This window comes from Oryctolagus cuniculus, chromosome 13, assembly GCF_964237555.1.
Source record: "Oryctolagus cuniculus chromosome 13, mOryCun1.1, whole genome shotgun sequence".
Classification (NCBI taxonomy): domain Eukaryota; kingdom Metazoa; phylum Chordata; class Mammalia; order Lagomorpha; family Leporidae; genus Oryctolagus; species Oryctolagus cuniculus.
The window spans coordinates 27,271,856-27,283,920 of NC_091444.1; the positions used below are offsets into that span (position 1 = coordinate 27,271,856).

Consider the following 12,065-nt stretch of genomic DNA (forward strand, 5'->3'; position numbering starts at 1 on the left):
CCTCCTGGACTTGCTTTGGTTTGCTATGCACTTAAAATCTCACCAAGATTTTACTTCATTCTCACCTTAAAGTTATAGGATACAACAGTAAGCAGGCACTAGTGCAGTCAACTATGTAAAACTGAATTTAAACTGGGTTAGTTACATTTCAAGGGAAGGGAAGGCATGACTTATATTGTGATGTAGAGTAAATTTTTAAATTTTGGAATAATGGGGCTGGCCATTTTCTTGTTCTTTTTTTTTTAAATAATTTATCTATATTTATTTGAGAGAGAGAGAGAGAATCTCCCATTGCAGAATCAGAATCAAAATGGAGTGAGTGTGGCTAAAAGCTAATTGCAGATCTCTTGCTTCTGTACATATAAGCTTTGCTTGCTAATGGCTAAGGGTGTATCTTGTGAAACTATGTGGGCCCAAATTCCCAGGAACTAGGTTGACTGACATGTGTCCTTCACTGTTATCTTACCACTGTATCTTTGATCTGTTATTGGGTTTGTTATTGTTAACTGTTATTTTACAACCATATTCTGGTTTTCCTCTTTATTGTTCACTACATACCAGAGGTCCAGTATGAAATTGTGAGCCCTAGTGGACAGAATAGTATAAAAAGCTGTGTAACTCACTGCTGGGGCCGTACTCTGATAAGGAGTGTTGGTTCCCACAGATGGCCGGCCCCGATCAGTTACCTTACCTCTCATTTGTCTCCCATTTGCTTCTCATTTTCAATATATATATTTTTTAATTTTATTTTTTATTTGACAGGCAGAGTTAGTGAGGGAGGAGGTCTTCCTTCCTTTGGTTCACCCCCAAAATGGCTGCCAAGGTTGGCGCGCTGCGCCGATCCGAAGCCAGGAGCCAGGTGCTTCTTCCTGGTCTCCCATGTGGGTGCAGGGGCCCAAGCACTTGGGCCATGGAGAATTAACCAAGTAAGCCACGACGCCGGCCCCATTTTCAATAAATTTCATGCGTGACTGTCACTGGTTTTTGGAACATTTTGTTTTAGCTGGCAAGTGGATGCAACACCATCTATTGGTTTACTCCCCAAATGCCCATAATAGCCAGGGCAGGGCCAGGCAGAAGCCAAGAGCCCAGAACTCCATCCAGACCTCCCATACAGGTGACAAGGACTCAAGTGCTCCAGCCATCACCTGCTGCCTCCCAGGGTGTGCATCAGCAAGAAGCTGGATTAGCAATGGAGCTGGGCCTCAAAGCCAAGCACTCAAATATGGGATGTGGTATCTCACTCAGTTGCTTTCTAGGTTTTATACCTGTTCTCTCCTTGTCTGCCTAGACCTATTTGGATAAGGAGCTGATTTCTTCTTATGGCTTGCCCCCATCTGGGACTTCCTCTGAATATAGATTTCAGGAGCAATTTTCTGTCTCAATTTGAAGCATATACAGCCCTTAAGATTTTTCTGAAGTAGACAGTTAAGACTGGCCAGGGCAGCAGATGGAGATTTGGGGTCTATTTTTGTTGTCCCAATCCCTTCATCACAGTTTCAGTAAATTAAGTCCAAAGAATGAATCAACAGAAAACACATAAAGAGGTTGCATAATCTTTTGTAGTGTAAACCTGGCAATTAAATCATTAGTTGCTTTAGGTGGGAGGGGTGAGTAGAGGCAAATTTCCCATAAAGTTAATACAGTTTATGCTTCAGGGTCTCTTTGAAGGTCTTGTATCCCATTTTGTATTTTCATTTTGATGTTTAAGGCTCAGGCTCTAAAAATCTTGGATCAGACCTTGAGGTTGGGGGCAAGGAGAGGCAGTGTAATTCTCAATTAATTCAAATTAAGCAATTAAAAATTATCAAAGAGCATTGTAAGAAAAGGTTTTAAATTTACTAGTATTTCAAGAAAGGGAGTTTTGTGCTAACTTGTGCCATGAGAAGAATGAAATATAAGACTCAGGTCCCAGGTTCCTTCCTAAGGCCTCTAATTATAAACTCAGCCAAATGGAGGTAGTGAGTATCTTATCTTGGCTGGATAAATGAGTTTACAAGAAAACTCAGAAAACTATACTTTGGCTATTACAATATTTTTGGAAATGTCCTCATAATCATTATTAAAATTAGTATGTCACTTTTTATTTAAGATGTTTGAATGTTTAATAGACCAGAGACCCTGGTGTATTAGATAATCTGATTTGTTTGACTTGTGATCTTAATTTATATTTAATTCCACTCCTAGCATTTGTTGGGGGGGGTAGTATTGGTCAGCTGATGCTAATGGACATGGGTTAACATTTACTGGGTATTAGTATAGATCCGTTTAAGTGCTTTATGTCTACTAGGTAGCTATCTCACATAACAATTTCAGGAAAAATAGTGTACTCATTTTGCAGTCCCCCTTCCTACCCTCCCCCCCCCAACACAATAATCCAAATCAAAGAAGTCAGTTAGAACAGGAATGGTGGGAAGGTAGAAAGGGCAAAGAGCCCCTCGGAAATCAGCCTGAGCTAGGAAACAAGTTTGATAATGAAGGAGACATAAAACATTGTTGATTAGTTGGGAAAACAGCAGGCTCTGTACTCAAGGCCACTAAGAAGGCCAGATGGCTAGAATTGTCTGTGACCAGTGCCAGGAGCACGGTGAAGATAAACAGTTCTCCTGCCAGTCCCCAAAATAGAACCTTTTCTTTGTACTGTAAGAAATGTTAGATGGGACCAGTGCTGTGGTATAGTAGGTTAAGCCTCCATCCGCAGCACTGACATTCCATAAGGGTGCCAGTTGTGTCCTGGCTGCTCCTCTTCCAATCCAGCTCTGTGCTATGGCCTGGAAAAGCAGTAGAAGACAGCTCAACTGCTTGGGCCCTTGCACCCATGTGGGAGACCCAGAAGCTCCTGGTTCCTGGCTTCAGATGAGCCAAGCTCCAGCTGCTGTGGCCATTTGGGGAGTGAACCAGCAGATGGAAGACCTCTCTCTCTGTCTCTCCCTCTGTCTGTAACCCTGCCTCTCAAATAAATCTTTTTAAAAATATGGTTTACAAGCCGGCGCCGTGGCTCAATAGGCTAATCCTCCACCTTGCGGCGCCGGCACACCGGGTTCTAGTCCCGGTTGGGGCGCCGGATTCTGTCCCGGTTGCCCCTCTTCCAGGCCAGCTCTCTGCTATGGCCAGGGAGTGCAGTGGAGGATGGCCCAGGTGCTTGGGCCCTGCACCCCATGGGAGACCAGGAAAAAGCACCTGGATCCTGGCTCCTGCCATCGGATCAGCGCGGTGCGCCGGCTGCAGCGGCGGCCATTGGAGGGTGATCCAACGGCAAAGGAAGACCTTTCTCTCTCTGTCTCTCTCTCTCACTGTCCACTCTGCCTGTCAAAAAATAAAAAAAAAAAAAAAAAAAAAAAAAAAAATATGGTTTACATATATAAACCACTAGCGGAAGGAAACAATGGAACTCTCTCCCCGACCCCCTCCAGGTATATTCCTACGAGTTTCTTTCCTTTCTCATATTTTTTTTTCTAAAATTGCCTTCTTGTGTGTTCATCTGCTTCATACTTTAAGTCCCCGAGGTTCATCTCAGCTGTTACACAAGATCATTTTAAAGAGTCAGGAGTTGAACCCATGTCATTTGGCTCTACAACTTAGACCTTTAACCACCACTCTAGCTCCCCTTCTTATCATGTGCCAGATGGTCAATCTCTTGAGTTTCAATAATAATCCTACAAGGCAGGATTCTGTTATCATATTACAGAACAGCTAAGTGACTTGCCCAAGGTCAAAAAGTTAGTGAGTATTCAATTTGGGATTCAGACCTAGTAGCTTTTTAGAAAAAAAAAAAAGATTATTTATTTGACAAGCAAACTTACAGAGAGAGGGATAGAGAGAGAGAGTCTTCCACCCACTGGTTCACAAATGGCTGCAACAGCTGGAGCTGAGCAGATCAGGAACTTCTTCCCGGTCTCCCACATGGGTGCAGGAGCCCAAATACTTGGGCCATCTTCTGCTGCATTCCCGGGTGCACTAGCAAGGGGCTGGATTGGAAGTGGAGCAGCCTGAATTTGAACCGGTGCCTATAAGGGGTGCCGGCACTGCACACAGGTGGCAGCTTTACCAGCTATGCCACAGTGCTAGCCTCCAGTAGCCTGTCTTTAGATCTGATGCCTTTCGCCCCTGCTATAGACCCCCTTCTTTGGTGGTTGGCTCCATGTGGATGGTGATAACATCAGATAGGAGCAGTCATGTGCTAAGAAGGCACAAGCGAAGGTGGGCAAGAGTAGAACAGGCAGCAGCTGGTAAAGATGTGAAGAGAAATTAGGGGTTGAGTGGCTGCCCAGGGTACCCAGGGGATTCCCAACCTAACCCTTCTTGCTGAGTACAGACAGAAGACAAATGATTGCTAAACAGAAGGAACCTAAACAACCAACAAGCATGGCCTCCCCTTAGGAGTATACTCAGGTTACTCTCCTGTGCAGAGAGGGAAATTTCCTATCAGATCTGGCAGAAGATGATCTCCAACCTCTACAGGACGATGAGGAAATGAATATAATTTGCCAGTTTCTGGTTCTAGGAAGAAGGTGGGAAGTCTGCAGATAACTGAATGTTTGCTGGAATGGAAATATGACAAGGGCAGTAAAGGGGGGGGGGGCAATTAAAATTTCCTCCACTGGGGGCTGGCCTTGTGGTGCAGTAGGCTGCCATTGCCTGTGTTGGCTGGTTCCAGTCCCAGTTACTCTGCTTCTGATCCAGCTCCCTGGTGTGCCTGGAAGAGCAGTGGATGACAGTCCAAGTAGCTGGGTCCCTGCCACCCATGTGGGAGACCAGCATGGAGTTCCTGGCTACTGGCTTCAGCCTGGCTCAGCGCTGGCTGTTGCTACCATTTGGGGGACTGTATCAGCAGATGGAAGATCGATCTCTCTCTCCCACTGCATTTCCTTTCTGAATAGCTATTTTGAGGAACTATGCAGAAGGTTTCATGGTACCTGAGAATATTTTTTAAATGCTGTGAAACAGTGAATGATAAATTGTGCCAAATATTAAGCAATGTAATAGGTTCATTTTTCAGAAAATGTTTTTTTAACTAAAGCTGAATTTCTTTAGACTCCACATTTAAAATTTTTTGTTCATTCAGGAGCCATCATCACTAATCTAATCTCCAAATCAACATTTAGCAAATCATGTTTTGTAGCGGGTGGCCAGCTTGGTGGTTAAGACACTTAGCTCCCACATCAGAGCGCCTGGATTCCATCTTCAGCTCTGACTGCTGTCTCCAGCTTCCACAAATGCAGACCAGGAGTGGTAGCAGTAATAGATCATGCTACTGGGTTCATGCCATCCCTGTAGGGAACCTGAATTGCCTTCGCAGGCCTGGGCATAGGCCCCTTGTCATTCTGAGCGGCTAAGTGAACCAGCAGATGGTAGATCTCTCTTGTCTGTCCATCTGTCTCTGCCTCTCAAATTAACAAATAAACAAACATGTTTGCAAGACTTCTTTTAAAAAAGTGGATTAAATGAGAAAACAAGTATTTAAAATAGCCAAGAGTAAATCAGCGCTCATTAGCTGCACTTAGACTGACTCTGTGCTAGGTGCTGTTACAGGTTGTTGGAAAATAGAGGCAAAGAGTAGTAAAACTTTCAGCCATCCCCTAGTGGAGTTTTCAGTCTAGTGAGGAGGGAGAAAACGACCAGACAAAAAAAAAAGCAAACCAATCGGCCTGTGATGGGGGTGGGGGGATTAACATAGGGTGGCCCAGGAAGATACAATGCACACATTCCTTACTGTTCAGGGCTCTGTAGCACTCCAGCCGTACTGAGATTCTATACCTGATATTGTATACCTGACCTAATAATAATGTAACGGTGTTCAGATTTCAGGTTTTAGGGCTCCAGGTATCAGCGTTTTACAAGACTAAACCCACGGTGAGAACTCCTATACATACACATCTGCTTTCAGTTTCTCTGTAACAGTGAATGCTGGGAGCCTCTTTTCTTGTTTCCCAAGGAGTCGCGGGGCTGATCTTCTCCTCTGGTCCAGGAAGACCTCACGGCTACTTGAGCTCCGAGGAGCAGGGGCCATGCCTCCCTCCGGTTAATGGTTTTAGCCCCCCAGGGCCCATAAGATGGTGTCTGGCACACACCGTTCAGAACCTGTGAGCCGCGGTCCCGTCTGATCTAAAGCCTGGGCCCTGGAAAGCCCCTCGTGGCGGCGAGAGAACCGTCTTCCCCTCGGTCTCTCAGTTCTTTTTTTTTTTTTCCTCTTGCCCCGTAGTTCTTAGTCGTGGGAAGCCCAAATCCGCCAGCCACCTCTCGCCCTCTGGTCCGCCCACCCAAAACCGGAACACGAGGCCGCTCCAACCCGGCCTTCCTCCGGGCCACCAGGCGGCTTTGTTCCCGCCCCACCCCACCAGCCAGATCTCCGATTGGCTGCCCTGCCAGAGTGAGGGTCCGCTGATTGGTTCGACGGGCCGTCCCTGAGCCGCGTTCTCGGGGCGGGGCCTAGCACCCGGTGACTGGCTGCCGGCAGTGCAGAGGGCGGACGCGTTCACCTGCAAACCCCGGGGCGCGGGCGCACGCGCCTCCGGGGAAAGGTCGCAGGACGGCGGATCGAGGGAGTGGGGCTGGGGTCCTGGGGCTGGGGGGACCTTCGGCTCTGGGTTGGGGGTGCACAGCCGCGGCGTCGGGGAGCCCAGGGACATGGCGCTGCCGGACAGTGAGGAGGGAGAGCCGGTGGCGCCCGGGCACCCGCTGGCGAAAGGCTTCCTCCCCGTGTCTGGAGAGGCTCCCGCCGGGAAGAACTTGGAGCCGCAGAATGGGCCCAAAGCCGGCTGCCTGCTCCTTAACGGGGTCCTCCAGAACAGCCCCGCAGCCGCCCCGGGAGCCCTGGGCGGGCCGCATACTGTGCTGGCCCCGGAAGAGGAGACCCAGGCCCGGCTGCTGCCCACGGAGCCTGGCGAGGAGACCCCGGGGGCCGAGGGCGCCCCGCTGCCTCGGACGGCGCTCTCGCCGCGGCGCTTTGTGGTGCTGCTGGTCTTCAGCCTGTACTCGCTGGTGAACGCCTTTCAGTGGATCCAATACAGCATCATCAGCAACGTCTTCGAGGGCTTCTACGGCGTCTCCTTGCTGCACATCGACTGGCTGTCCATGGTGTACATGCTGGCCTACGTGCCCCTCATCTTCCCGGCCACCTGGCTGCTGGACACCAGAGGCCTGCGGCTCACGGCGCTGCTGGGCTCGGGCCTCAACTGCCTGGGCGCCTGGATCAAGTGTGGCAGCGTGCAGCGGCATCTCTTCTGGGTCACCATGCTGGGCCAGTGCCTGTGCTCCGTGGCCCAGGTGTTTATCCTGGGCTTGCCCTCCCGCATCGCCTCCGTGTGGTTTGGGCCCAAGGAGGTGTCCACAGCTTGTGCTACCGCCGTGCTGGGCAATCAGGTGAGGGTTAGAGTCTGATGGGGAGAGGAGCAGTCATAGGCTAGGCGTGTGGGTGGCCCTCAGGAGGCCTTTGTAGATGCAGGAGAGATAAGCCTTGGATTAAACGGGGGGGGGGCTTTAATTTCTTGATAAGGAGTGAACTTTCAAAGCCAGTTTAAAGTGACCATTAGCATCTTGCTTTGAGGATCATCTCTAAAACAGTTAACTAGTGGCTAGCACATGTCTGATAAAGCCAACTTATGAGTGCAACGGTACTTACAGAGGTATTATGGTTGTCCCCACTGCGTTCTTAGTGAAAGGAAGGTGGTTGGAGCCTAGGATGTTTGTTCGCATTTTGAGTAGTCATGGTGAACAGCCCTTGTTTGATTTCATGCATTGGTAGTCAGCACAGTGCCTGGAACTTAGTGGGCGTGTATAAATGATTGCTAAATAAATGTTCCGGTGATAGAGACTTCATAGCATTGCTCAATCCAGTTATTAATTTTTAGACAGTGCAAGACAAATCGTAGGTTAGGGAATCCATGGTAAAAGGGTGGCTTCATTGGCTGTCTCTGTTAAGGAATTCCCTAGTCTTTCCTACCACCATAGGTTCAAATGTCATTAGCATTCTAGTGGCAGTATTAGGTGGAATACTGTGTGGGTGTGAGTTGCAGATTGAGTCTTTTGTTGTAGTTTTTGATTCTGCAACAGCCTGTGGCCTACTGGGTTAAGCTGCTACATTGGCATCCCATATTGGAGTGCCAGTTCCAAACCTGGCTGCTCTATTTCCTATCCAGTGTCCTAATGTGCCCAGGAAAGCAACAAGTGATGGTCCAAGTCCTGGGGCCCTGCCACCCATGTGGGAAACTGTCATGGAGTTCCTGGCTCTTGGCTTCTACCTGGCCCAGGCATGGCTGTGGTGGCTATTTGGGGAGTGAGTCAGTAAGTGAAAGTTCTCTGTCTCTCTCTGTCCCTCTGTCTGTTGCTCTGCTTTTCAAATAAATTCTGCATGTTGGGGGTCCTATGATACTTTATATAAATGATAGAGTATTCATTCCACTTGAGGAAAGTCTAGTTAAAAAGTATACATATATACAGGCTTCTATAGATTGTTTTGCTATATGTTGCCATGTAATAAGAGAATGTTACTTTTTTTTTTTTTTTTTTTGACAGGCAGAGTTAGACAGTGAGAGACAGAGAAAGGTCTTCCTTCTGTTGGTTCATCCCCCAAATGGCCACTACAGCCGGCGCACTGCGCCATTCCGAAGCCAGGAGCCAGGTGCTTGCTCCTGGTCTCCCATGCGGGTACAGGGCCCAAGCACTTGGGCCATCCTCCACTGCACTCCTGGGCCAGAGCAGAGAGCTGGACTGGAAGAGGAGCAACCGGGACAGAATCCGGCGCCCCAACTGGGACTAGAACTTCGGGGGAGAATGTTACTTTCTTTTTTTTTTTTTTTTTTTTTGACAGGCAGAGTGGACAGTGAGAGAGAGAGACAGAGAGAGAAAGGTCTTCCTTTTGCCGTTGGTTCACCCTCCAATGGCCGCCGCTGCAGCCGGCGCACCGCGCTGATCCTGGCAGGAGCCAGGAGCCAGGAGCCAGGTGCTTTTCCTGGTCTCCCATGGGGTGCAGGGCCCAAGCACCTGGGCCATCCTCCACTGCACTCCCTGGCCATAGCAGAGAGCTGGCCTGGAAGAGGGGCAACCGGGACAGAATCCGGCGCCCCAACCGGGACTAGAACCCGGTGTGCCGGCGCCGCAAGGTGGAGGATTAGCCTATTGAGCCACGGCGCCGGCTTGAGAATGTTACTTTCTTAAGTAACATTTGTTTGAAGATCCCAGATTGAAAATAGGCCTACAGTCTGAATGCATACAACTGTATCATCAGCGTTTACTTCAGTGCCTGGTCTGTTGTAGGCTCTTCATACAAATACATTGAATAATGGATGAATGAGCTTCAGACTTGTGTGGATACTGACTAGCTGGATATCATTACTTGGTTATCTCATAGGAACCCAAAATTTGCCATAGTACCTTCCGGTCTACTGCCACTCTCTTAGCTTGGGCCACCCAGCTGTCTCCTAAGCTGACTGACTAATCTCCCTCTCCTCTCCACACTTTCATCCAGGGAGGAATGTGGTCACCCCTGCTGTGGCTTCCATGGTGCTCAGGATAAAATAGAAATTCTAATGTGGCATGTGAGAGCCCTTCAGTCTGCCTCCTGCTGACTCTGGCTTCATCTCCTATCGACCTGTTCCACACACACTTGCTCTTTCTCTGCTCTGAGCCAAACTCTGCTTGCTACTACTTAAGTAGTCTCTCAGGAGTCATGCTTTTTCCTGACCTTTATGCATAATGTTCCTTTGGCTTGGAACTTTTCTTCACTAACTTAACCCGCTTCAACACAACACTGCCTCGTGGTGTTGCAGCTTTTCGTGTGCTTGTTGGCCACTTGTATGTCTTCTTGGCGTAAATGTTTCTTCAAGTCCTTTGCACGTTTTAAAATCATGATGTTTGTCTTTGCTGTTGAGTTATAAGAGTTCTTTATGTGGTCTGAATACCAGACTCTTAGCTAATACATGATTTATAAATATTTTCTTTCATTATGTAATCTCTTTTTTTCCCAGCTTTATTTTACATGTTCTTGCTCTCTTGAATTGTAAGCACTTAAGGGCAAGGATTATATCTTATACAACTTTACAGCATATTCAGATGGTGGGAACTCAGTAAATGTAGAATAGAAAAGAACTTTGTCAGCAACTTCCTTTTAACAGTATGATAGCAACAAAGACATCAGAACATAGTATTTTAAAATTTACAATGCATCTTTACAAATACTAGCTATCTTTGTTTTCTTATTAAAGATTTATTTTATTTATTTGAAAGAGTTACAGAGAGAGGTAGAGACAGAGAGTGAGGTGTCTTTCTTTCACCGATTCACTCCCCAAATGGCCCCAATGGCTGGAGCTGAACCAATCCAAAGCCAAGAACTTCTTCCAGGTCTCCTACACGTGGGTTTAGGGGCCCAAGCACTTGGGCCATCCTCTGCTGCTTTCCTTTGCCACAAGCAAGAGAGCTGGATCAGAAGTGGAACAACTGGGACTCAAACCAGTGCCACATGGGATGCTGGTGCTGCAGGCGGCAGCTTTACCCACTATGCCACAACACCAGCCCCTGTCTTCTTTATGTTGTATTGTCAGTATTTACTTTTTTCCTCCCATAATAGTAGTTGTTAACAGGGCTCTTTATCTTACAGCTTGGAACTGCAGTTGGCTTTTTGCTACCACCGGTTTTAGTGCCTAATACACAGAATAACACGAGTCTGGCTTATAATATCAGCACCATGTTTTATGGGACATCAGCTATTGCTACCCTTTTATTCATTATGACAGCCATCGGTAAGTGAATTATTTTCCCTAAAACTTGATGAACGCATGACAAAAACTCAACAATAACTAGCCCTAAACATTCTTACTCATAATGTCTAAATGATATTCGCTTGTTTCATTCTTACTGTGCACTGTCTGGCCCAGGTAACAAGAGGCAAACCTAAGGATATTGTGGTCCACTGCATCTGGGCTAGCGCTGTGAAGGGTTTGAAGACTAATTCATCTCATTTCTCTCCCTACTAACTTCTCTTCCTGGTAACTGTTGGTTTCAAACCTATCACCTGTTTTCTGGGTTCCTCTCCATGGTCTGCACCTTACGCCTGTCTGGCAGGAGCAAGTTCTTGTCATGCCTTGAAATGATGCCAGTAGCCTACAGTCTTCCCTCTAAAGAAAAGTCCTTCCAAGGCTAACTAACTTAATTAGCTGGATCTGAGAATGTCCACCAGTGAGTGAGCCTGGGCAGCAGTGGGCTGGTCAGCGGAATTTCACACTGTGGCAACTCTCTGCTTGTTAGGCCACTCCAGCAAATCCTGCTGCCTCCATCCGTCCCTGAGTCCTCGTCCGGGCCTGGCTCCTGAAGCAGTCAGTCAGAATCAGCTGCCAGCAGCCGTCGCCGGTTGGGAGGAAGCTTTGGGAAGGTCTGCTTTTTAAAGTTTGTCTTTAATGCAAAACAGTTTTGATTTCAGGGAAAAGGAGAGGTCAAGTTGATTAACCAGTACAGCCGCAGGGAGAGCTCTCTGACTTTCCTGTACACTCAGTATCTCAAACAGATTTGAAAAGGAAGAACTCTAAAGTTGAAACACTATCTTCTAGTCATTAACACTTATAGTTAAACTGCATTATAGCTGGAATTTTTAGATTTACAATTTTTACCATGGCCAGAATAGTAATGAGGAATTCCTATTTTTTAATCCTCAACTATGAAATCTTCAATTTTTTTTTTTTTTTTTTGACAGGCAGAGTGGATAGTGAGAGAGAGACAAAGAGAAAGGGCTTCCTTTTTGCCGTTGGTTCACCCTCCAATGGCCGCCATGGCTGGCGCGCTGCTGCCGGCGCACCACGCTGATCTGAAGGCAGGAGCCAGGTGCTTACCCTGGTCTCCCATGGGGTGCAGGGCCCAAACACTTGGGCCATCCTCCACTGCCTTCCTGGGCCACAGCAGAGAGCTGGCCTGGAAGAGGGGCAACCGGGACAGAATCCAGCACCCCGACCGGGACTAGAACCCGGTGTGCCAGCGCCGCTAGGTGGAGGATTAGCCTATTGAGCCGCGGCGCCAGCCAAAATCTTCAATTTTAAAGAAAATGCCTCTTGGAGACTATAGAATGTTTCAGTAGAGAC

The 12,065-nt window shown here is 47.7% G+C and overlaps 1 protein-coding gene across 5 annotated transcripts in view; it reads left to right on the plus strand.

The window, feature by feature from the left end:
- Window positions 1-6,451: 6,451 nt before the first annotated feature.
- The window catches only part of FLVCR1 (FLVCR choline and heme transporter 1), a 43,349-nt gene continuing 37,735 nt past the window's right edge, over window positions 6,452-12,065 (plus strand). For 4 of the 5 annotated variants that reach the window (XR_011381431.1, XM_070055288.1, XM_002717517.5 and 1 more), the window contains exons 1-2: window positions 6,455-7,362; window positions 10,595-10,736. Coding sequence is in view for 4 of the 5 variants with exons in the window: in XM_070055288.1 (XP_069911389.1) it covers window positions 6,628-7,362; window positions 10,595-10,736 (877 nt within the window). In the remaining variant the exon portion in view is untranslated. Of the gene's footprint in view, window positions 7,363-10,594; window positions 10,737-12,065 lie in introns of all 5 variants that reach the window. The other variant, XM_051821332.2, reaches the window with a different exon arrangement.